The 26018-nt window shown below is 37.6% G+C and overlaps 3 protein-coding genes across 5 annotated transcripts in view; 1 reads left to right on the forward strand and 2 right to left on the reverse strand.

Moving 5' to 3' along the window:
* Nucleotides 1–8505: 8505 nt before the first annotated feature.
* On the forward strand, nt 8506–9285 carry LOC116168718 (dihydrolipoyllysine-residue succinyltransferase component of 2-oxoglutarate dehydrogenase complex, mitochondrial-like). Of its 2 annotated transcripts, none has more exons than XM_031484675.1 (4): nt 8506–8640; nt 8695–8747; nt 8796–8900; nt 8949–9285. In XM_031484675.1, exons 1-4 carry the CDS (start codon nt 8554–8556, stop codon nt 9124–9126), a joined length of 423 nt encoding a protein of 140 aa, XP_031340535.1. In that variant the 5' UTR covers nt 8506–8553; the 3' UTR covers nt 9127–9285. The 2 variants fall into 2 exon arrangements, with proteins under 2 accessions (XP_031340535.1, XP_031340541.1); XM_031484681.1 differs by having other exon boundaries at nt 8527–8629.
* Nucleotides 9286–9536: 251 nt separating this feature from the next.
* Nucleotides 9537–11862, reverse strand: LOC116175390 (glutamate [NMDA] receptor subunit 1-like). Its single transcript, XM_031493517.1, has 9 exons — nt 11724–11862; nt 11517–11677; nt 11153–11470; nt 10982–11106; nt 10763–10933; nt 10471–10712; nt 10213–10424; nt 9891–10165; nt 9537–9843 (listed from the first exon to the last, which is right to left on the reverse strand). Exons 1-9 carry the CDS (start codon nt 11860–11862, stop codon nt 9537–9539), a joined length of 1950 nt encoding a protein of 649 aa, XP_031349377.1.
* Nucleotides 11863–16128: 4266 nt separating this feature from the next.
* Nucleotides 16129–26018, reverse strand: part of LOC116171867 (myosin-VIIa) — a 54058-nt gene continuing 44168 nt past the window's right edge. For both annotated transcript variants that reach the window (XM_031488902.1, XM_031488909.1), the window contains 9 exons: nt 25151–25495; nt 24746–25105; nt 24465–24697; nt 24230–24416; nt 21834–22767; nt 21012–21518; nt 20670–20965; nt 16743–16982; nt 16129–16687 (listed from right to left, as the gene is read on the reverse strand). In XM_031488902.1, the coding sequence (XP_031344762.1) occupies nt 16337–16687; nt 16743–16982; nt 20670–20965; nt 21012–21518; nt 21834–22767; nt 24230–24416; nt 24465–24697; nt 24746–25105; nt 25151–25495 (3453 nt within the window). In that variant the 3' untranslated portion in view covers nt 16129–16336. The remainder of the gene's footprint in view (nt 16688–16742; nt 16983–20669; nt 20966–21011; nt 21519–21833; nt 22768–24229; nt 24417–24464; nt 24698–24745; nt 25106–25150; nt 25496–26018) is intronic.

The raw sequence follows: 26018 nt of genomic DNA on the forward strand, positions 1-26018 counted from the left end.
GCGCGTGCTTTAAAGACTTGATTATACACTTGTATCTTAATATACTATTTTTATTCTCATGTATAACAAAGCTCCAACACTAAATTTCGGAATCAGTAGCCATATTCGGCATATTCTCTTCCAAAAGTACTGCAGTCCCATAAGACTTGGGATTGTTATTAAATTCTCACAGTGTTTATCAAGTGCACAATTAACTCTGTTCTAAAAAGGTGGCTAGAGATCTGTGCGATAAATAAAAATGAGTTCACTATTTTCACTTATTGCCGTTGTTATTTTTCCTATTTGTAAAATGGTGTTATATTCTTTATTAAAATGTTGTAGGGATAGAGGGGTATTTAAAAATTTCTTGAAGAAGTAGGTACCTAATTAAATGTTTTAATCCGAGGTGCATTATATGATTGGTATGGGCATGGGTCCCATCTATCGAGATGGGATTTCTATGGGTGAGACCGAGAAAGTTTATACTGCTGTTTTTAGCGCATTTTTTAAGAAATAAAAAAATGTGCTATTGTTTGCGTTTTGTCCGTCCGTCCGGACCCACTTCTGCCGTTTCGATTCGAACTACTTGTAGGGGAATAGTCCTAGAGTCCTGGAATTTTTTTGCAGTAGGTAGCCTATACCTTGAAGGTGTGCCAGATGACCATCAAATTTCGCTGTATAAAGGGGGGGTCTCAGATTTTGAATACGCATGCCTTTAGTGGTGCCAAGTTAAACTTTATGGGGGGGGGGGGGGGGGGGGGGGTAAAAACGTGTTCTACCCTTCATGGTATTCTAACGAAAGGTCTCATCGAAATAAATTGGTTTGTACAAACCGAGGTACAAACTATAACTACTTTCCCGTGCGACTGTTTTTCGAGATCAGTGAGCGACGGGGCCGGGGGGGGGGGGGTTAAAAATAATTTTATCTCTCATCTAATGAAAGGTCTCAATGAAAAGAACCGTTTTCTACCAACTACTGCCCTTCTTTCTGTCCTCTTATCAAAGTACGGGGAAGGGGGGGGGGGGAACTACTTTTATTCTTCATGGTACTTTAATGAAAGGTCTCAACGAAGGGAATTAATTTCTACCAACCGTAGCTCTCCTCCTCGACCTCTTATCGTTATCGTGATGTCAAAAAAAGCTATTTCTGTTAAAATTGCGCTTTTTCTGCCCAAGAGCTGTGCACAATTTATACTTGCTTACTTATAAACGTCTTTCTATCTTTCAATCTCTCTAAAGTTTAACTATAAACGCTTCTAGTAGAAACAAATATCGCATACCTATAGCATAAATTAAATGTGCCCATGCGCGAACTGCGCAACGCCAACTTTTTTTATTTAAAGAGATATTTTTTTGAAATTTTAACCATATATGCATCTAGTAAAGAAAAACGTAGCGCACATACATAGCTATGGCCTTTGGGAAGTATTAATGGAAAATGCGCTTAAGATACTCGCCTTAGGGCGAAAACCTTTTTACTTGTTTCAAATGTGTTGTCATTTTGTTATGGCAAGAAGCAACTGTTTTGGTCCTTTTAGTTTGCAGATTATCTATTTTTTTATGGACGTTTCACTTATTTATTTAGGAAGCACACTCTATTAAAATTCGGAAAAATTGGTACATAACTAAAAGGCACATGGGCAATCCTCTTTTCACAAAAAATGACCCTCAAATTAGGAATTCAAGTCTGCAATCAAAACAACTTCTCAAAACAATAAATATCTGGCTGTTCTATCAATTAATTTGAATACTGTTACTTTGGCTTCCGTGTCTTCGTTCGTGTGCGATGTTCAAGTTAAGAAAAGTTGATATTTTCAATTGGTATAGTGCCGGTAACAGTTTAAGGAGCGTAAGAGATTTATTTTCTGTTAAATCAAGCAACAATATTCAAATTAATTAGGTACTATGACAGCCAGATCTTTATTTGTTTTAAGAAGTTATTTGGATTGCATAAAATTAGGCGCCCTTGGCCCTTCAGAAGAGATTTTGTCTTTTAAAAAATGGACATAGGGAAAAACAGTACACGTAAATCCCTGTGTGTGGTTTCTTTCTTGTACGGTGTATCACAGCCCCGAGACCATAATGGCAAAAGAGTTTTTGGATTAGTCACTTCCTTCCCGAGTTATTATTGATTCTGTGCGGGGAAAGTGTGTTTTCGTCGTGTAGCGAGTGAACACGTTCTACACTAGTTTATTTTTGTGGAAATGCACTAAATACATGTCAAACATTGTAAGAATTTAAAATACGGTCCATATGGAAAAGCATAAATTACGGCTACTGATTTCAGAATTAAAAGTGTTATAACTTCCTTGCAGATGGTAATTTAATCAAATTGTTTCACAATTTTGTTGACTACGCAATTATGGTCAAATTTGAGGAAAACCGGTGGCGGAGACCAGAAACGCAATTTCCCTTTTTTTAAATTTTATAATTGTAATCTTAGTTTCTGCGATAGATTTTTTTAAAATTTCTGAATCCAAATTTTAATTCAATTAATGGATAATTAAATTACTATTACCACCACCACGAATCCGTGATAAAAGTAAAAAAAAATGCTTACCGTTATGATTTATTTCTCGATCTTAGACGATTTGTCACGTGCGCGAGTAGTCCTTAAATGCGGTGCTGACTTTGTAAATGCGTTTGAAAACATAACGCGCCGGTGAGTCGTGAATGTGGCGCGATTACTTAAAATTACAGGAAAGATTTTGTTTATTTGGCAGTCGTGGTCATATAAAATGTGGAAAAGTCGGTCGGTCACCAGTGTTTTTTTCGATATCCGCGTTGAGTCAACCACCTGTAGATTATCGTGAGGTGCTTATATGTGCCGAAAGAAGTCAACACTATTTGACATATGGTATGATACGCTTTAATGATTGAGAGAGCGTATTATTTGCGGAGAAACTTCGTGCGCTACGGTAACGAAGTTTAAGTATGTTGTACGTGTAAATTAAATCCGCGAAATTGCGAGTTAAAGTTTTTTGGTGGCCCTCTTTTACAAAGTATATTTGACGATGTTAAAAACTATTATGTTAAATACGAACAATAGTGGATGCTTTTTAACCCGCCAAGATTACAGTATTGTGACAATAATAATAAGGTTGAATTGCAAAATAACAAATATTGATGCGAATACGGAAAACAGCCTAAAATTAAACTTGGGGTTAATTTAATTCTACCATCCTAATATGTCAAGGACTTTGATTTGAAAAAAGAATCAGAATCATTAGTAGGAGCGGGCATTTCCCGTTACAACGGGAACATGACTTCGAAATGGCGGGAACGACACATCATTAACTCTGGTCTACCGGTATTCAGAAATCGGATAAAGGAAAAATAATGACAGTACAGATCGACCAACACCTTATGCAGGTCAAAATGAAAGCGAAAAAGAACAACACGTGGATGCAATGATCATATACAATACTCAAGGATGCTATATAATATACAATACCTATATATAGGCCATTCTTTCGCTGAATGCGGAGCATGTTTTCTGATAGTATGTGGGAGCGGCCCGTGAGAACAAACGGCATTTCGTATTAAAATTGTGCCACTTGGAACACATGTTCCCTAGACCTATTGGAGTGATTTGAGTCGCAGAGCCGGAAGTTCCGTCCCTTAGGATTGAAAATGGCGCCAATTTTCAAAATTGAGGCGAATTTCAGGAAATATCTGTTTTTAGAGCGATTTTTACGTTTAGGGTGACGTTTACGAGGTTGCCGAGGGTGAAAACGACAAAAACAATATCCGAAGCTAATTTCTGTGTGGGAAGCGATTGTATATCTTTAACGTCCGACAAGATTCGAAAGTTTCTTGGAAAGTTTGACCGATTTTCGTGGTTGAGGTGGCGTTTTTGAGATTCTTTTAGGTGAAGATGACCAAAAAAGACCCATTAAAGACACATCCTACAATCGATATCCAAAATAGGCATTTGCGCTCCTATTTGACAACGCAAACGTCATATTTTTCAAGGAATGTCAATTTGTCGCTTATAAGCGACAAATAAAAAAACCGCTCGCTCTCCAAATGATAAACTATTAATCAAATATGCATTGCTCAGAGTATCCCATGACAACGAGTAAATTACATCTTTCATTTGGGCATAAGATTAAAATAATAATCTATATTTGAGTGAAAAATTTAAATTTTTGGAAATATGTGAACTGCTCGATTGTAGAATAGTATATTATATACCGCGGAACTGAAGTAGTACTTTTAATCCCGAAGGTAAAGTTTATGGCCCGACCGAAGGGAGGGCCATAATTTACCTGAGGGATTAAGACCACTACTTCAGTCGCAAGGTATATACGATATTTTTCGTACTTCCGAAACTGAAACACTTAATCTGTATGGAGTTAGAGAACGCGTTCTTTCAAAAAATCGCTACTTAACAAGTTACCATAGGAACGTTGCGTTGGTACGACAATTCCACGATACACTTACACACGGTATGCTCATTATTTTTCTCAAACGCGTTTTCTACTGCGCATTACGTCACCTGCGAATGTGTGACGCCAAAATTCAAATGTTTATTCACGATCCAGTACACATGTCACGCGTGACAGTTTGCAACTGATCAGTTGTATCTACGAGCTTTAGCGTTAATTTGTTGATATAATTAATCGTTAGTGAAAATTCCAAAATGCCAGGTTGTGTAGTGGTTCAATGGAGCAATTCTAATAGAAAATCAAAAGGAACGGAAATATAATACTTTCGATTTCCAGACATTGAAGACTTTTCTCGAAAATGGATTGTTGCATGTCGTTGTAATGATAAAATTAACTTGAAAAATGGTGTATTTTAGTATTTACATTGCTGTTTAATTTTATAGTCTGTATTTGTTCTGTCCATTTTGAATCCAGCCGTTTTGAAGCACCGCTATGGGAACGACTTCTTAATTACACTTTTAAAAATAGCGGACATTTGAAACCTGATCCTGTACCTACTTTAAAACCACCACGTAATAATGAAAATCAAAATAACAGGAAAACGGAGGAGAGATTAGATCTTTTGATAACGCATTAATTACATAATATTTACTTAAAAAGCCGCACTTCATGTTTAGAACCTATATTTTTGGTTAGAGTTTATTTCATACGATCGCTAAATCCCAGAAATACCCGACGCGACGATCTCTACACAAATCAGTGTGATTTGTCTATCTAAGAAGCGTAATTTTGCTCTATATTCTGTGTTTTTGTTCGCACGTGACGTCACGCTAGATGCGCAAGAGCATACCGTTGTAAGTGTATCGTGGACAATTCCTATGCTGTGGTAACAAAAATAATTTGGAAACTGTCATTGCTAGTGTCATAATTTTGGTGGTGGGTGACAAAAGTGTATTTGATATTCATAAAAAGCAGCCAAACTAGGTAAAGAATTGATACCACCGAAATCCAAAAAACTATATATGAGCAGCAGTACGATACGTTTAAGTAGTGCCGCATACAAAATGTGGAACAACCTACTGAAATTGCCTTGTTAGTAATTTCATCCTTCCGGGATTTTCGTCAAAATTTAATCCCGGCGGGACAAAAAGTGACACTTCAGTACTTGTCATAATGGAGTGAAGTGGTAACTTTAGTCTCGGAAGTACGAAAAAAATATTGTGTGCAATTCGATCGCAAATTGATTGTTGATTTCAAGAGATTAGCGCGGCAAATGTCTCTTTCAATCGACAATATATCATTTTGCGCCCTTAATACACAAATAGCTATTTTTTACGAATTTTTAAGTATTTTGAATCAACAGGTCGAGGTAAACTAAGTGCAAAGGTGAAACTTATTCATTGAATTCGGTTTTTAACTAAAAATTGTTGATTATTGAAACGTATTTACAAGTAAAAAGTCATAAGTCATCAAAGGGGAATGCCTCATCATCGCTCAGATCTCCTGTTGCAGTCGAGATATAAAAAAATATTTAGTTAAGATCATTAAAAATAAAACTCTGACAGTCATGTGTATAAAATAAGCATGTACATACGTACTCGGCTCCGATTTTTGCAGTGTTCTTGACAGTTAGAACACTGTAGGGTGCAGGGAAGCCTGTTTCGCAACACCTTATGGTCTCACAACTCACACAAGTTCACTTGCAGCCGCATTTCCGTAGGATTGTGAGCTCCTTTCATATTTACACCTATTTGGTCCAGTTTGGTTCCCAGCCCACTTTGCCTCGTGTCCATCCCCAAGTTGACGGATGTGGAGGGCATTCAGTAGGATAGAAGCAGTGCCCCCACAACACATGACCTGCTTGATTGGGGACAGGAACTGCAGTAATTTATTTTTGGTACAAAATAAATATTTTCTCACATTAGTAGTGGATTTCTCCTGTGCTTCGGGGTCATAGAGAACGGTAGTAAATTCTTCCAAAGTTTTAATTGTTTTTTTCTGTTCTTCCTCTTTGTGAATTGGAGAGTCCAAGTAAAGCTGGTGTCACGTCCGGGCGTTTCATCCAAGTCATAAACGCCTTCTTGTTTCCAAAAGAATTGAAGCAGGGCGTTGTGGTACAACCTGTGTAACAATGAAAGCCCCGTAGGCCTTGTGAATTTTCTTCTCCAAGTGCTAATGCAATCAAATGGGTCGCTATATATCGACGCTTTGCATCAACACCTGACATATATCCTTCTTTCAGTCCGAGTTCTTTCAGAAAAAAAAAACAAAATATATATGACCATCAGAACGTCAGTATCTCAAGACTGGACGAGGATGTTCTGGGCTCCATGCTCCATCATATCTTTCGCATGGAGGATGATTCGCCCGTCCGCCTCTTCTTGCGTAACTTGTATCCCATCAAAAGGGAAAGCGTTCTCAATCGTAGGAAAATGCGGCTGCAAGTCAACTTGTGAGACCATGAGGTGCTCATGCTTACGAAACAGCCTTCCCTGCACCCTACAGAGTTCTAACTGCCAAGAACACTGCAAAAATCGCAGCCGAGTATATGTACATGCTTATTATAAACATGACTGTCAGCGTTTTAACTGCAACAGGAGATCTGAGCGATGATGAGGCATTTCCCTTTGATGACTGATGACTTTTTTACAATAATCAACAATTTTTAGTTAAAAACAGGATTCAATGAATAAGTCTCAATTTTGCACTTAGTTAACCTCGATCTGTTTATTCAAAATACATAAAAATTCATTAAAAAGGCCTTTAATGGGTCTTTTTTGGTAATGTTCACCCAAAAGAATCTCAGAAACGCCACCTCAACTATGAAAATCGGTCAAAACCTTTGAATCTTTTCGGACGTTAAAGATATCATACAATTGACCTATATATGATAAATGAAACATGCTTCCCACATAGAAATTAGCTTTGGATATTATTTTTGTCATATTCACCGTCGGAAACCTCGTAAACGTCACCTCAAACATAAAAATCGCTCTAAAAACATATATTTCCTGAAATTTTAAAAATTGGCGCCATTTTCAATCCTAAGGGCCGGAACTTCCGGCTCTGCGACTCAAATCACTCCAATAGGTCTAGGGAACATGTGTTCCAAGTGACACAACTTTAATACGAAATGCCGAATAATACCAATATTTATCACGAGCCGCTCCCGCACTATATAGGATAGTAGGAATGTTCGAAATTGCATCGTACGTGAAGGGTAGAAGGAATTGTTCATAAGTATAAAATTACTGGAGAGCTTAAGTCGAGATCTTCATCGTTTTCCTTATTACATGCAAATTGCAAAGCGTTAATCCGACGAAGTTACAACCCTTTTTGGAGAATACAGCGGTTTACAAGACAAGAACGTTAGTGTGCTACAACATAAAAACACGAAAAAACGATAACTTAAAATTGAGAGGGCTTAACTTCGGCATCAATATCGCTTTTCCACAAGGCGACACATAACAAGATGTTAAATGCAATATAAGATTGCTTTCCAATGCAAACATAAGTTGCCTCCGTTTTGTTTCGAAAGTTAATTTAAAATTATCACAGTAACAATAGCTAGCGTAGCGAACCAAAACCTTTGCTGAGTTACACCTTGATTATTAAGTTAAATGTTTCAACAAACTTAGGGTTGTCTAAGGGCTGTCAAGAGCACACATAAGTGAATCTTACCCATTTACTTAGACATTGAGTGGCAAAGAGCACTTTACATTAACGGATGCTTTGAAGTGAGTAAACTGAAGACACTGGGAACCTGCAGAGAATTGTACGGTTGGCTGCATCTAAGGAAATCTAACCTACCGTATTAGATCTCATTACTTTAACGTCTCTCTCCCCCAGTAATATGTTTACTATTCAAAGTTTCATTATTTATAAGAGAATCAATTGTAATAACTACAAAAATACGCAAACTGTGTATAATATTCAGTTTGATTCTTGTCTTTGCTGATCTAAACAATATCTTAGCGTTATTCTTTTACATCTCTTAGTGTGTTTCTTGTTGTCTGTCCGTCAATCCATCCCTATCCCAAAGCACTTCCTATAGGAAAGCACAATAGATCTGAAAGTTCCTCCTATACATTCAAGTCCCTGTAATCGCGTTATACCAGTTAACTGCGATGACTATCAAATTCTCATAGTTTTGACAGTTTTCTGACCGTCAAGCTAATAAAGTATGAATTGCCTACATTTCCATTTAGTAAGCAGAATTTCGGCAAATCAATTTAGAAATGCATGGAACAGAAACTTTAGTATGGCGCTTGTAAATTTTACCTGATCATAGCTATAACCTTTTGCTTTGCTTTCTTTTTTCCAGAATTGCTTTAAACCCACCACCGCTAAGCCGCGTAACAACTGGCCTACATTTCAGTGAGTAATTAGATGTGGATTCGCCTATTAATCCGATTGTTTGTTAAGGTTTCATCCTCGCAGCGTACAATTTCACTTGTCCCACACAGCATTTGAAATTATCACTGTAAATGCACCAGAATTTCCCGATTCAGTTTCAGATGGAGACTTAAGGTGAACCTTTAACATTTGGTATACCAAAAAATACAATCTTATATGCAGATGGAAGAAGAAGGTTGGTGATGCCGTAACTTCCGATGAAGTAATTGGTGAAATAGAGACGGATAAGGTTGCGTTACCAATTCCCGCTCCGAGTGCTGGTGTCATTAAGGAGCTACTTCAGCCGGATGGTGCCGTTGTCCAAACGAAAGTTCCAGTGTGTACCATCGAAACTAAATAATCTTATTATTGTACCATTTCTTTTTTTACGGTTTTAAGTGCAATAAACTAGGTAAAAGGATGCCTTAAAGAACTCGTGGGTGCAAAGAAACTGTACACGTCCATCACTCATCAGCGCATCTCCACAGTGAAAATGAAAAAAAAAAACTCACCCTCTATAAACAACGGTAGAGATGAATTTTCATCTTCTTAGTGAAATATTTCAATTTTAGTAGAAAAAATTACACACTATCCACTAGTGCACTAAAGTTTTATCAGGGTAAATTCATAATTTAAGAATTCAAACATAATAAGTCAATATTCAAAAATCGTTTTGAGGTCTTTTGTAGCAAAGTGGTGATTGGACCTTGAAAAGCACTCTTGAATGATAACTGAATAAAGCACCTAAAATTACAAAACCTTCTGCCAGTTTTATTTTGGCGTGTGGGCTATATGTGGTATTTCATTCTTTAGAATAAAATCTGCTTTTTCAGCGAAGTAACGTGTCCAACTTATTCTGTCCAAAATACCTCCTCCCCACCTTTTCCACACATGTTCGAGTATCAACAAACATAAACTTCCGCCAACCCCAACACCTAACAAAGCTAAAGCCCAAGAAGATTCACTTAATTCCACTTCTATCTCCAAATATCGACTGCAGTCAAAGCACTGAGGTTTACGCGAATTCCAATGCAATCTCAATCGGTGCATTATTCCAACTTCCAGTTGTTGAAGATTGCTAGAAGTTTCAAATATATCATACGGCTCAATTGCTCGAAAATTTACCAGTAGAGAAACATTTCCCGAAGCGGAGATTTTTTTGAAAGTGCCATATGCGAATAAATCGGTTGGTATAGTGGTGCCTCCACGAGTTCGCAAACAGCTTTTTCCTCGAATGTTGCTTCTATAATTGAATAGGCGGTGCTTGTTTGTGTATGAAAGGCATACCCTCCGGCTCTAACCTTTGCTAATCCCTCACGTGGTTTTAAAAAGTTCAATTGGTTGTTCGGTTGTTTTATTTTTTTGTTGTACAGAGCTATTGCGACCGGGTCTGTTGTAGTCTGTAACAGCAACTTGTAGAATGAAAAATGACAGTTTACTCCCTCACTTTCATGTAATCGACGTCATACAGCACACTATCCATACCCACTTCTAGTGAACTCTTCACTAAATCCGCAACAGATGTGATCGTTCTTTTTGGAGGTAGCAGTAAAAACGAGACAACGCTGGCCGAGTAAAATTGGAAAATTAAAAAGAAAAACATCAAAACGCTCAGAACTAATATGCGTCCACTTATGAGAAACGGTATGTAAGAAAAACCTAAACCAAAGCATTTAATAATGTTAGTAGTTGCATAGCACCTGACCTTGCTGGCATAGTTCTCCAATATTGTAAACAACAGCAAAGCTCCAACTATTTTCTCCAAGAGAGGATTTCTCACAGTCTTGATGGTACACTGTAATTTCGTGTCTAACCACAATTCTTGATAGAACGATCATTAGTACTACCACAATGAAAGTTGAGATCCAAACTGAACCTTGCAACGGTTGTAAATACAACTCGTGCGAACTTGACGTAGATTTAGGATGACGGAAGAAAAACGTTGACCTACAAGCAGTTGTCGAGTAAATTCTATGATGGTTTAGGAATTTGGAAACCTCATCACCCAGTTACCATAACCATAATCTATAACTGTTAACCTAAATGATTTGTATAAAAGCGCAGACAGTCCAAAATCCACTTCGTCATTCGCCAAGGCTCCAGCTAAACCATCCAAGACACCATCATCTTGTATAAAACCCCAAGAATTGCTACATGTTCTAATCGTCCTACAAAAATACGAATGCCACCAGCCGTAGTGCCAACAAGAAACTTACGAAAAGTTGTAAAAATCTTGACAAAGCTGCACTGCAACTACATTAAATCGACTAAACGTGTTATTATTTCTGTCTGAATGATTTCTGAGATAATCGTCCAATGACATTGTGGTATGGTATGGTATCTGCCAATAGTGAGAAGTGTTTTTAATCTCGTTAAGTTTTTCTTACCACCATTCCCGCCTTGAAGACAGTTCCGGTCATATTCTGACGTTGATAATATCTATTCCACACCAACTGGATGTTGAGACCATCCTCTTCATTGTAAAAACCGGCGTTAGTCACTTTTAGATCGCCCCCTCTTGACCTAGCTGGATTGTAAACGTCCATTATCGTCCAGTTTAACAATTTTCCAGTGTTATTAGGTACCACAACGCTAACATCAGCGTTTATGAACAAGTTGACATTCTCAAAAGTGTTGATCATCTCGTAGTTGGAGGAGAAAATTAACCAGTGGTATATGTCAAAGATAAATTTCAAATTTGCGCTCTATGACGAATAAATCTTACGAGATAAAAAGCACATACCTACTTACCTCAGCTAGAAATGGTTCAATATTTGGGCAATCACCGTCAAGGATTACTCCTATTAGATAGTCTTGTTGCGACAGAACATTCGCAAAGGTCATATTGCTGACAGAAAACATGGAAATTCGTATATCGTCATTCATGAAACGCTTCATAATCTCAATCTCTTCTAAAATTTCGCAAAGATACCGTATAATAAGTTCGTTAGATATTACCTTGTTTCGTTGAACATCCAAAGTAACTAGCCCTTTTGCAGTATTTAAATTCCAGAAACGATTTGGCTAGTGTGTACTCAAACAACGCGTGGCTAAATTGCACAGCGACTAAGAAAACTAAGACCATTAACGAGTACATTGTTAAAACACTAAAATAGAAGTTGAAGGGATGTAACCAGGTAATGCTTATATACCATTCGATAAAAACTTAAAAAAAAAGAATAGCCGCAAGCTCTAAATTATTCAGATAAAAGAAACATGTTGGACTAGTAACCTCCAGTTTTAGTAAGTAAGCCTTCTTTATTAAAATGAACACGAAACATTGTGGTTAATACAATTTTATTAACGTAGTTACACGTAATGTTCCTATTTAAGTGGTTTATTATCTACTACAAAAACACGGAGGTACTTTCAAACACACCACCGAAAACGTACGAAGCAAGATTACCTCAAAATGCACAGAATAATATTATCAACACTAAAGTTCAAATTAAAGGAGGTTTAAAATGCCCTATATTTGATTTTTTGCTCATCACTTTTGATGTAGGTACCTAGATAGGCCGATCTTGAAGATTCTGGTCGCTATTTTACCAACAATCGACAAATTTGTAACGGCCTAGTAACCAGAGCTGGGCAGATTACCTTCAAAAAGTATTTGAATACTAAAAAGTAAATACTTTACACAAATCAAAGGTATTTGAATACTAATAGTATTTTACATTATTAGCGAGGTAAGTGAGTTTTTACTGGCGATAGGAGAAGTTGACTGGCGAGCCGTCAGGCGAGCTGGTCACCTCCTAGAGCCAGTAAAAACTATTACCTGGCGTATAATGTACAATATTTTATTTGTTACTCATTTGTAAACGAAAATAATTAGTTCTTAAATTGATCTCGAAGAAATGTCTAAAACATCATGATATCCATGTAACAGAGACTTCGCATTAATTCTGGCCAATGAAATTACTAGATTACTAACTTGTAAAATTTTTACACGTCAGCTGTCAGTTTTACAAGTCAATAGCGTTTAAAGATGACGTTTACCCGTTTGCGTTTTGTCTTATTAATCAACGTTTACAACTGAGTAACAAATAAATACTTTTACGTCCAGCACAAGCGAATACTAGATACAGATACATTGAAAAGTATTCAAATAATTTAAAAAATAAGTATTTGTATTCGAATACTATAAAAAGTATTCGAATACTTTGAAAAATATTTCATTATCTTACTTTGAAAAGTATTCGAATACAGTAAAAAGTATTCAAATAGTTGTCACTCAAATACCTACATTAAAAATTTAAAATAGTATACTAGAAAAAAGTCTGAATACTACTTCAAAAATCAAGTTATACTTTGTATGGGGTTAGCTTTTTTTATATTTTTATTGTTATATACACTGCCTTTTTTTGAGGCCCGAAAAAAAATTGTCACAGATTGACCCGGAAAAAAAATTTTCTTATAGAATGTGGCATGTAGAATCCATAATTTCAAACAGTTCCAAGATTTGGCTACTACTTCAAAAGTTACAGCCCTTTGAATTTTCTTTAGAAATTGGTTTCTAGTCCATAACTTTTGATTGAGAAGTCTAATCGAAAAAGTACGAATTCTTTTGGATTCTACGCACCAAAATTAATAAGAAAAAGTGTTTTCCCGAGAAATTTTGGAGTAGTTGATTTTTGGTAAAAAATTCAAATACTATGCGAGGTATTCGAATACTTCTCAAAGTATTCAAGTACCTTGCGAAGTATTCGAATACTTTGCGAAGTATTCGAATACTAAATATTTACGAAAGTATTTGAGTTACAAATACGTACAAATACTGCTTCCATAAAGGTATTTAATTACAAAGTATTTGAATACTTTAGAGGATTTGAATACTAAAAAGTATTTACAAAATCGAATACTGCCCAGCTCTGCTAGTAACATTTACAAGAGTTGGAGACCCCTCTGGTATAAAATAAAATTGAATCTCTACGGTACTGGCAGAAATCAATTTTAATTATTCACGGCTAGCTCAGTAATAATAGTTACTTATGTATTAAAAGCATTACAGTGAGTTTATACGAGTATATTCTCAAGGGCGACGAGTTAAAAAACGAAAGAGTCTGTCTTTGAGGTATGATGGAACAAATTGGACCGTGGCTAAAGGAAGAATGGACTCCAGCATCTTCCACAACTAGCCCATTGTGCCAGAACTTATCGAACTCCTGGGAGACGTCCAAAAAGACTGAACCCGTGGACTGCTTGCGGTTGAAGCCTTCTGTCGCATGTTCGACCGGAATCCGAATTGCTTGTCTTGAATGACGCGGCTTTCCTCTGTTTGGTCCTGCAGGCTCCCCAGGATCACCGCTTCCGCTACTTTGGCGATCGCCGACAGCAGGCTGATCGGGCGATAATTCTGTGGGAACGTCGTGGACTGGCCCTGTTTCTGTAACATAATTACGTAGGCACGTTTCCACCGAGAAAAGTGCCGCAGTCTTAGCATCGCGTTCGGAATAAAAGCGAGAGCTCTTACCCCATATGTTGAGGGAGCTACTTGAGCGCCCTGTTCTCGATGCCGTTCGGTCCCGGCGCCTTTCTTGAGTTGGTATTTTTTATGGCGTCGGAAACTTCTTCTTCGGTAATGGCCCGCATCGCTTCGTCGTCTTGACGCAGGGATCTCCTGGTCCTTGAGTTGACGGCGTTAATAAAGTTTCGGTAGCTGAACCAGCACCAACCGGTCGCTTCCGCATCTCCGTTTCCTTTCGTTTATGTACTATTGCTTCCTATCCATTGATCCTTTTTTCGAACTTCAAAGGAGACACGCTCGGACATGACTTCTCTAGCCTCGATGTTATGGAATACGGTTCTCCTGCGGCTACCGGTCTCGCTAGTATGTTCCGGTATCGCCTTAATCTTTTGGCGTGCTGCAATTGTTGTACGCTTCTTTTTAGTCTATGCTTTGCGTGATTATCGTCGTCTAGTCAGCGAATGTGGCTATGGATGCTGTAGTAGCTGGGGAAGTCTGATGTGTAAATGTTAAACAAAAGGGGCCCAAGTATACTTCCTTGGGGAACTCTAGCGTGTATTGCTTTAATGTTGGATGTGTAAGAGTTTATCTTGACGGCGAGGGTTCTGTCTTCCATGAACGAGAAGATGATTGCTTGCACGTAGCTTGGTGCGTTGATATTGAGCAGCTTTTTCTTTAAGCCTTTAATCCACACCTTATGAAAGGCTTGCACCACATCCAAGAAGATAATTGTAGTATAACCATATTCTTTGGTATAACTCTTATTTTCAAATCCTTTTTCAATTTAGCTAAGTCTCTTGAGTTGATCACGAATTGAATGCCCTTTTTTGAACCCAAATTGAAAGGAAGGTTTCCACAATTTTTAGTAGTGGAATATGAATATTTTTTTCTAAGATTTTAGATGTCATAAGTAGACTTATTGGTCGATAACCCTTGATATCTTCTTTGTTTTTCCCAGGTTTAGCAAATACAAGGATGGTGAACATGTTTCCAGTTTCGAGGAAAGTAGCCAGTGCAAAGACATGTGTTAGACACTGATGCTAGGTATTTTTGTACTAGTTGTTTCAAGACTGTGTTTGGCAAAAGCTTCAGATTTTTTGCTGTCTGCACAGAGGACATCATTTCCATTAGTTAGCGTCGGTATTTTGGTATGCTGCTTCAATAATCATTTTATGGTTTTCCACATGCCTGGGTGCCGGAACCAATATCTGCAATATGTATCTTCGATATGACTCAATTCTGAATTTGTCATGTTCTTTCTTCAGACGATGTGCGAGGTTGTTTAGTAATCTTTTTACTTCAGGATTTCTGGTTCTCTGCCATTTGCTTCTGATTTTGATTTTTTTTTATTAGGCTTATTATGCCTGTAACAATTGGTGTAGTGTTCCAATCTTGAAACCGCCAAAGATTTTAGATTCTACAGGATGAACTATATGAAAAAACTGTCTTTTCCAAGGTGATTCCAAATAAGTCCTTTTGCGTCTAAATTCAAGCAAAAAAAAAGGCCGGTTTTGAATCATCTCAGCATCATTTTGGATTTTCTCTTTCTTGTTTTGTTTTTTGTTGTTCTTCATCACTTTCCACATGCTTCTATCTGATAAAAAAAACTTAAAAACGCTTTAACATCTTTATTAAAATCTGTTCACTTTTAATCCTGTCAAGTATATCATTAATAATAATAATGTTAATCTTCAATTAATGTTTAAACAAAAATCACAAATTAGTTAAGTTCGTAAACTAATTTGTGCATATTTGAATACATATTATTTGGTTTACAATGACTAGCAATCTTATAATTATGTAATTATGAATAATAAAATAATTGTAATAAATGCAATATGAATTTTACATAATATACCATTCGCATTCAGTCTTATAATAATAATAAAAGATAGGTAAGTCACGATCCATTTACACTTTTTACAATTTGAACATACTAGACAATTTGTTTAATACTTGAATAAATCTAAGTCTTTGTTCTTTTGGTACATTTTTAACAAGAAACTTCGCTGGATCAATTAACTGCTTAGATGAGATCACTAATAAATAACGGTAAATCTCAAATATGCGTTGCAGTTACTTGATCGGCGAAGGTAACTCTTTTCTAGCTAGGCTGTGGAGGTACTAATGGTGGCTGTTGGTGAAGAACACTGATTGGTCGATTATTGGGAGCTTGTAAACGTCTCGTTTCGCATGCTTCGCCATGAAGAACTTCTAGATACTCTCTGATTAAAGTAGCAATTTGGAAAGCTTGGGCCGTCGTAAGAATGACTTTGCTTTGTTTTCGTTCGCTTCCTGTTATTATCATAAGACAGTTCAAAGCTGGTGCGAAGCTCAATATGTTTGAATATTCGTAGGTACACAAAGCGTTGCGAGATCTATGTTCGAGTAAATGTAGACCACTTTGATCCACCGCTAACCATAACACTCTAGGCCAGTTGGAGGTAAACGATTGCTAAAATAATCCAGCGTTTATGAAAAAAAAATGATTGTAAAAATAAATCTGTTACCATAACGTCGAAAATTGTCGCTTTGTGAAGAGGCCAACTTTGAATCAAATTTAGAAAGGCCTGCTTCGCTTCTGATGCCGTCATGCCGCGCAACGATTGGTGGTGCATAATCACGCCCTCTTGTGGAATGGACGGTACTAGTCGTGGAGGTAGGCAATGGCTGGCGATAGGCCGATAATCGGGTACAAGATCGGTGCAATCTCCTAATTCTAATTGTGCTTGTAGCGCCGTTAACATCATCTGTGATTTACAAATACATTTCCTTAGGTACCATCAGAAATGTTTTCAATCAATGTTAAATGAAATATAACAATTTTTGAAACAAGGTGTTTTTGTGACCCATTTTCTCCAGTTCCCCTTACCACCATATATGAATGATAACAGGAACTTAATCAATATCCATGTCCAACCCTTCACTAATAGAGTCTCACTACCCACCTCCAAGCAATGAAAGTGGATGCATGAGATTTTGTGCATCTTTGTATGAGAGATGAAGAGAAAAGAATAAGGCGTTTGGCAACCTCCCACGGATTCAGAAGGACCGTCTTCCAAATGGAACCTCTTAGAGCTGACCAGCTGGGAGTAGCAGTAATCTCCTATAGCAACATAGTCCAGGCTAAATAGCTCTAAAATAATTTATTTTCAAAAAAAATTAGTTAATAGAAATGGGGTCATCCCGCCTTCATTTTTTATTTCTGATCCACAAAGTACATTAAAAATAAAAAGACCCGTGTGTCCTCAATTTTTATTTGCGAGTAAAATAAACCCAAAATAAATTATTGAAAAGCTGTGTTTTTAGTCCGAATTTGAAACGCTTCCGACTAAATACGTCACAAACCTACAACCAATCACGTAGAAGTGAGTTGGCAACCTTACGCGAGGGTCTGACGTTTGTCATATTTGACGTTTTGAGTGAGATGTTTAACTGCATCTAGCACGAAAGTGACAAGTGCCTGTGACAGATGACGCAAGTTATAAATGCCATTCTCCTGCAACATTGCCAAGTCGTTATGTCATCTGAATGGTTCTAGGAGCTGATTGGTCGGGCTTATTACGTCACAGAGCCCGCCACAATCATATCGTTTTGAATAAACCTTTAAAACCGCACATGTTCATTATTTTTTTGCTAATCACCCTCTATTTTTAAATAAACTTTTACTGTCCAAAAAAATGTTTTATGGTTTCAGGTACACGCTTATTAAATTAGAACTGCGGAATTCAACTATACTGTAAACCCCCATTGGAAAAAAATAATTAAAACAGCTGAATTTTTCCGCGGGTGAAATCACGGGGGTTGATAGGGGTGGAAAGTGGTGTTTTGAAAATTGTGGCAAAACTATTAATTTTAGACGAAAATGTTAAATGTAAAAGTTATAGAGATTGAAAAAATGAGCAACTTTTGTATCTCACTATTTTCACATAACCTCCAATTTTCCTAGAAAAACCGGAAAAGCTGTTTTTTTTCGTTTTTTATTCTTATTTTTGCGAAAAAATGTCGTAGGGGTTTGAAATTTGGAGAACACATAGCTTGTTTTATGATAAAAAAGAAGATACTTTTTGGGGCCTGTAAAGTTGAACCGTTTCCAAGATCTCACGATTTCTGAAAAAAACCACCTATTTTTCAAGGACATGAAAAATCTATTTTTTTTCATCGTACAGAGGTGCGCGGGGTAGCAAAATTTTCGTAACGACTTACATTTTAATAATCAAAAATAAAAAATATTATTCCAATAGAAAAATTTTAAGAAAAGCGGCAAAAACCGAGGGAACAGTTTTAAGGTATATCGTTTTTGACCGTAGGTAAATAGCTTTTTTTGCAAATAAATTAACGTATTGGATCCGCGCTAATAAAAAGTTTATGAAATCTGTCTTCTCACCCCTCTTTAATGTTACTAAAATATGTTCTTTTATTTCCCAGTGCCCAACTGCCTAAATTAAAACATCTTTATTATTTTTTTTTCTGCATTTTTGCCGCAATAAAAGCAATTCGAAGTAAAATAGAATTCTTTTGCTTCCTGAACAATTTGTTTTTGTTCAATAACTCTTCTTCCTCCCTGTTTTACAGCTGATGGGATTAAGCTGGCCCTGTTGATCGTTTTACAGGAATTATGGATAAAACCCTCATAAAGTTTATTCCAGGTTTTACATCTCAAATCATTTGGTTTGGTCAATGGCCGGAAAAACTAACGTTCTTATTTCAAATTTTACAAGTTTGCAACAGGCCCAACGCAATTGCATCAGCTATAAAACAGGCAGGAAGAAGAGTCAGTGAACAAAAAGAAATTGTTCAGGAATCAGGAAGCAAGATAATCCGATTTTATTTTGAAATTGAATTGCTTTTATTGCGGTAAAAATGCAGAAAAAAGAAATAATAAAGGTGTTTTAACTAAAACAGTTGAACATAAGATAACAAAAGACAATATTTAAGCAAACATTAAAGAGAAGCAAAAAGAAAGATTTCGAAAAAATCTTTATTAACATCTAATATGTTGATTTATCATATCAAAAATCATGTATATCTTAAAACTGTTTTTCCAATTTTTGGCGATTTTCTCGAATTTTTGCTATAGGAATAATATTTTTTTATTTTTGTTTTTTGAAATATATATCTTCCCGAAAATTTTGCTACCCCGCGCACCTCTGTACGATGAAAAAAAATAGATTTTTCATCTCCTCGAAGAAGAAGTGGTTTTTTTCAGAAATCGTGAGATCTTGGAAATGGTTAACTTTACAGGCCTAAAAAATTATCTTCTTTCTTATCATAAAACAAGCTATGTTTGCTCCAAATTTCAAACCCCTACGACATTTTTTCGCGAAACTAAGAATAAAAAACGAAAAAAATAGTTTTTCCGGTTTTTGTAGGAAATTGGAGGTTATATGAAAACAGTGCAGATACAAAAGTTGTTCATTTTTTTAATCTCTATAACTTTTACATTTAACATTTTAGGCTATAATTAATAGTTTTGCCACAATTTGCAAAACACCACTTTCCACCCCTTTCAACCCCCGTGATTTCACCCGCGGAAAAATTCAGATGTTTTAATTATTTTTTCCCAATTTCTATTTGTCAAAAAATATTATATAGCCTGGACTAACAGCTATTGCTCCAAATCCAATCTCAACCACGGCGAATCAAAAACTACCTGGTGGTACAAAGAACTGGAAAAGCAAGAGAGGAATTCTTCTCCTTTTCAACAAATCAAAAACCACGTATTGAAAAGCTACCACAAAGCGTAAATAGAGTACAGCAAACATAAAGGTAGCTCAGACAAAATTTTGGAGGAGATATTTTACGGGACATCGAATCAACTCGAGAAATGGTGGTTTTTGTCAAACAAAGCAAACAATGCACACTGTGGCTACCCTAAAAAAATCAAGAATACAGGGCGTGATATACAACGACATGTGGTTGACCTACTTCCCCTCCTGTACCACATGCCAAAATGCCGAGGACTGGAACAGAGCTAGAAAGGTGACAGGTAGTAAAAGTAGATTCTTTTGCAAGACAACAAACCTTCCATGAGACCAATACTGCACTCCTGTGAACTCCCTCTATAGACAGTTGCACCCCTAATCTAATACCCCGCATCTTAGCACATGTGATTTTGACTTTGATTTTTTGTTTTGGTATCCCTAACAGATGGGTAGCATTTTCCGCAAAAAGAAAACTTGAAATCCGCGAATAGAATTGATTACTATGCTCATTGTGCTGGTGTCGTTACTACAAAACTGTTTCACTTCTTTAAACATGTAGTTTGTTGCAGGGTCAGCGGTTAGGCGGTAGTATATCAGTAGATGTGGAGGATAATTGGGGACAAAACAAGTGTCTACTGGGCAAACTAAATTACAAAAAATCGTTTTAAAGAGCACAAGGGTTACTGTAAATGTTAATAACCACCCATGAGCCTAGAAAAAATTTTTACTTACCGCCTCTTTATCTGTGATAGGGAACCTATCCGCGCGAAGGTCGTGTAAAACTTGGTGATAAAGCAATTCCTTTTCAACAGGATCGGATAAATTAAGAAAACTGTCCAAGAAGAGATGCTTCTTAAAAAGGAAGAAGTGATATTGAGGCCGAGTACGTTTGGCTGTTCCAGTACTGTTTACAGTATTTGCAGCAGTTGCCATCCTGTATCTTTCCCATTTGGCCATTACATCCGCCACTTTTTCCTCCCCCGATAAACTTCTCTCAGTGCTTCCCAGAACCTCGTAAATGGCGTAACCTAAAGCGGAACAATGTAAACTCAGCCACACGAAGCAAGGAAATACCTTTCGCATCAGACTTAAGCCCGACCTTATCCCTGACAATTTCCAGGACATCCCGCGCGGTTGCCGAAGGATGAAATTCAACAGAATGGTACTGACCATCCATAAAATGAAACCTTGCATATACCGGACGTCTATTTATAGTGCAAATAATCTCCTCCCTCGATGGTGCCCACTGTCTTCGGCGAGTACCTTGAGTTTTCGACAGACACTTCTCCGCAAATCGCGCGTACTTCCCCTCTTCTGTCACGTAATCCGAACTGCACCTCTTCAAATGGGCGATTAAGTACCTACGAATAGTTTTACTAGGCGGCAGCACCACTGAGCAGGCCAACGAGAGTAGAGCCCAATGGCGTAAATTTACTCTGGAATTGGGATCGGGGTGATCAGTCGTTTGTTTTATTAAAAGTAAATATAATTCGCACAGGAGAGACTCTTTTCTCATACAGCGTTCCAATATTGACTGTAGTAGCGTTACATGTTCATCCTCCGCTCGCCGAATTACTTCACCTAAGGGATAGTTAATGTTAACTGGCGAAATTATTAGCATTCTTTATTCTTAGATGGTTATTCCACCGCAGAGCTGTCACTTGAAGGAAGATTCAAATCCTGTTTTCTATTAAAATCATAATTATAATTTCAATCAATGCAATAAATCGCGTAGGTTAGTGCTCGTAACCTTTAAAATTATTTAATTTAGAACTATTGAAATTGATAAAAGTTCTTTGCAGAAAGTATTAACAGCACTTTGGTATAATGTCCAAGTAATTGAAAACTTAAGTGAAACGCTATAAGTGACTAAACAACGTTACCACGAAAACCTACCATTTTGTCCTAACCCAGCATACGTAAGTATCACTTGAAAGACTTGAAGCATAATTTGTTCTTCAGCTTCAGGCATTCGACTGATACTTTGCGAAAGCGGTTGTCTGCTAAACGCCCAAAATGCGTAATGAAAACCCTTGTACGTCTCTCCGGAGTCTCCACCATGCTCTTGTCGTAGTTTATCCAATTTATGCTTACTGAGCCTTCTTAGAGTGTTACGTATAAAGTTACTGGCCGCGTCTGTTGGTTTGCGCAAGATATCGTTGTCAACAAGCGCGCGTCTGCAGTTTACCAAATTGTGATACAGCCGAATTCGGTCTTCGTTCGTAATACTTTTAAGTTTCTTAGGTGGGGCGTCGTTTTCGGTGATCCAACCGGCGAGATTAAGACAGTAGCTGGCAATCAGTGAGCCAATTTCATTTTTTTGAGTAGTTTCAAACACAAAACACTTGTGGTTGCTCTCATTTAGGTGTCTTTGTAAAGTGAGCGTGATAAAACTATCGCTAGGGTCTATGAGTATACTTTCCACCTCCTGATATCGATACTCATTGATCACAAATTTATCATCGGGTTTAATAAGCATGACGCCTTCGTTGTTTATGCCGAGTATTAGAGAGTTCCCATATGACCAATAACCACGGTAAGTAACCGGAAACATGGTACTACCGTAAAGGGGGTATTGCATTACGCAGGAAAGATACAAGGCTTTTGCTGTCAATTCCGAACGCCCAGCACCATACTGAACGTGCGCTTCGGCCAAAATAGGTACCCACACGTCATCACCTCGAGTACGACTTATTCGATACGGTAGGAAGGTGTCAATGTCAGTGTAATACTCTAATTTGTTATTATCTTTCGGATTTCCTAACGCCACTTGTGCCTGTAGACCAGCCAGTTGCAAAGCCACCTTTTCGGTCACCGGAAAATCATCACTCTGAAAATGAAAATTACTCTTTAATAATTTGTATTATACTTTGTTTTATTTTAACCTAGGGATCAATAATAGACCCTTTGACTAGAGACTTTCGCCAACATTTCCTTCTTGATAACCAGTCTACGATACCTTTCTATTACAGAACTATCAGAATCATCGCTAGTTTCTTCAAGTTCCACAGGCGCTTTATATGGTTTTATTTCGTAGTGACAACTATATTCCTCAGCATAGTGTAAAACGTTGTCTACAGCCTGTTTAAGGTCGTGAATACTTTGTGAAAGTTGTTTACTTTGAGTTAATAATGTGTCCGTTTTTTCTTTCGCGTTATTAATGCAGATATCTATTTTTTCCTTTGCGAATTCAACTGAATCGGAAGTCCACGTTTTAATCTTTGTTGCATCCATTATTTGCGGTCGAGATATGAGTATTGCTTGTAATTCTACTTTTGATTTTTAAAATTTGTTTCCATACTGAGAATTTTAAAATTTGACAGATAGGTATTCAATTTAGGTGTGTTGATTTGTATATTGTGTAGGGAATAAAAATTGGAAAAAAAATTTGCTGTGGCTAGCATAGATTCCACCCGCACCAGGGACGGACCTAGACAAAAAAATCGGGGGGGCAGACATGACATTTTGCCAACTCAACTGTAAAAATTTCCAACTCAAACGGGTAGTATCTATTAAGTATTAATGGTATTTCCAAGTCTAATAAATCATGTAGAAAATGTAAGATATCAGTATACGGTCTCTAATACTAATTAAAAGCATTACCAAAATACCAACCTTGTGTTGAAGAAGAACGAAGTGAGTTTCCTATTAAAGAGTCCTTTTTTATAGATTTTGCCGCAATTTCTCATTCCTTCAATAGTCGACTTATCACATTTACGAGTTACCTACTTTCGCGGCATTCGCCAACTGGTAATAAAAATTACCAACTCTTGTCAAAATTGCCAACTAGTTAAGTATTGGAGGGGCAGCCTGTCCCCCCTTGCCCCCCCCCCCCATAGGTCCGTCGCTGACCCGCACACCTGCGTATGCGCGATTCTGCCGATTTATGTCTAAGAATATGTGTACCAAATTTGGTTTAAATCGGTTCAGCCGGAAATGAGAATACAGACAGATAGACCGACCGACAGATCGATCAACATAATCAAGATTTTGCTTGATTCGGATTCCTGGTGCTTCAAAACGTGTTTTTCCATGAAAAAAGTGGGGTGTTACTTTTATTATATTCAATGCTTTTTTATCTTTCTGTAAGATCATGTACGATTCCTAGTTAAAAATTCAATGTACCGACTTCTATAGATTCTGATATGTATGAGAGTATGACTTTTGTATATAAACACAAGCACTCTCTATATAAACGCGACCTAACTGCAACGCATTTCGGTGAGCACGGCTACAGAGTAACCAAAAGCCTCGCCAAAAGCGTATAAAACACCCAAGAGAAACATACTTACTTTGACTACACTATGTACTGCTTGGGCATAAAGTAAATTCACTTCAACAGGATCTTGACTTAATTCCCGTATGGTTTTAAACAACCGTCGTTTAAATATAAACCTATTCTCACCACCAGTCAAAGTAGCACCACTTCTTCGTCCCAATGACGCCAAACCGCCAGAAGGGACGAGTTTATTTTGATTCCTAAAATACGCACACATAATTTTAAATTAAAATCTTTAACGAACTTACTGTTGCTCCCACGCTGCTATAACATCATACAAGAAATAGTGTGCACGTACATGCTCCTCTCCATCGGGTCGACTCTGATAAATCGCCCAACCATCCAACGTGCGCAACCCTAATCTTTCGGCTAACTTACGCGAGGCGTCACCTGCAGTATCGGTCGGGTGAACATCAATAGCCTTGGTGCGACCATCCAGGAAGAAGAAACGGCAAACGATCGTGCCTAGTCGTTTCATCGCCTTAAATAATAAAATTAACGAATTGATGTAGAAATTAAGTAAACTTACAGCGACTTCAACAGACGAAGGCGGGTGCTCTCTAACTTTTACTCGGCTGTTATTACAATTATCAAGACACCATTGCACGTATTGCGCAATTCTTCCAGTTTGGCTCGTATTCTTTCGCAAAAACGAGATGAAGTAGCGTATCAACAATTTTGAAGGTTGGAACGAAACAACGCACAGACAGAGCAACAGCCAAACGCGCTCGGCCCAATCGGGCTGAGGATTATTGGTAGCCTGCCGTACACATTGGACCAAGATCTCATCACGCAACTCCTCCCTCTCAAGCGCGTAACCGATGATGCTTTGTATAACGGATAATTCCCGTTCAGGATTTAATTCGCCGCGAATGTACTTGCAGAGATCCTAGTGACATAAAATAAGAGTCTTTTGAGTTCCATTTTAACTTACCCTAAAAACAGTGCAGGCTACGTTTACGTTATCGGGGTCGTACATGTGAATATGGGAGTTGGGGATGCTATTCCCTTTATAATATGTGACCATTTCGTACTTGGGAATCATTTCGGCGCTTTGGCGTTTCCGCGTCAGGGTTGCCATGATTGTACCTTCGGGGCTGCGTTCGTGCGCGTTAAAGTAGTTTTGGGCAAACTCAACCATGTCATGGTATGTGTCTTCGGTGGTGTTTTCTTTTTCCCTAATGTCGTTAAGCTCTTGCAGTTTTTTCTCGACACGATGCTTTCGTCTTTGCTCACGTTCAGGGTTAGCTTCTTGTTCTTGATACCGCCATGATTGTGGCTAAATATAACAGAATACAGGTTAGGTTCCAGAACTAATTTTGGTTTGTTAGAGAACGAAAATGCGAGGGCTTTTTTGCTGGCTAACTATGCAGGAAACCGCTTCAAAAAGACTTATTTCCCCACCTAACTATTTGACATATGAAAAAGTCGATTTTTTGACACTCTAAGGGGACCTATGCGTAAAACGACGCGACCTTCCTTCCGAACGCTCCAACTTTCCCCGTTTTTGGGCTAGCGACTTCGCTGATAGAGGAAGGATCGTAATGTCAGGATTAAAATTGGCATACACGTAGCTCAAGCGGTTCCGGTACAGCCTCTTCCCATAGTTAGAGGAGAAAGTGGGAAGGATGAGCGTGCATTTGGGTCCTCCAGGTTCTGAAGAAATGTGGCGTCACATTAGGGGTAGCGCTATACCAGAACTGGAAGTGCCACGTGGCCCAAATTTATACACCACATACATACCATATATCAAAAAATTAAGTAAAGAAAAAATCCTTCCCAAAATGTTAATACTATAAAAA

This window comes from Photinus pyralis, unplaced genomic scaffold, assembly GCF_008802855.1.
Source record: "Photinus pyralis isolate 1611_PpyrPB1 unplaced genomic scaffold, Ppyr1.3 Ppyr1.4_LG1, whole genome shotgun sequence".
Lineage (NCBI taxonomy): Eukaryota > Metazoa > Arthropoda > Insecta > Coleoptera > Lampyridae > Photinus > Photinus pyralis.

Bases quoted from the DNA above. Each gene is read 5' to 3' on its own strand.
- LOC116168718 (XM_031484675.1), top strand. From the start codon at position 8,554: ATGAATTGCCTACATTTCCATTTAGTAAGCAGAATTTCGGCAAATCAA. The intron at 8,748-8,795 runs GTGAGTAATTAG...TTGTTTGTTAAG, and splicing joins AACAACTGGCCTACATTTCA to GTTTCATCCTCGCAGCGTAC. The intron at 8,901-8,948 runs GTGAACCTTTAA...TCTTATATGCAG, and splicing joins GTTTCAGATGGAGACTTAAG to ATGGAAGAAGAAGGTTGGTG.
- LOC116175390 (XM_031493517.1), bottom strand. From the start codon at position 11,862: ATGTACTCGTTAATGGTCTTAGTTTTCTTAGTCGCTGTGCAATTTAGC. The intron at 10,713-10,762 runs GTTTCCAAATTC...AACTGCTTGTAG, and splicing joins TATGGTAACTGGGTGATGAG to GTCAACGTTTTTCTTCCGTC. The intron at 10,166-10,212 runs GTGAGGGAGTAA...TTGCTGTTACAG, and splicing joins ATGACGTCGATTACATGAAA to ACTACAACAGACCCGGTCGC.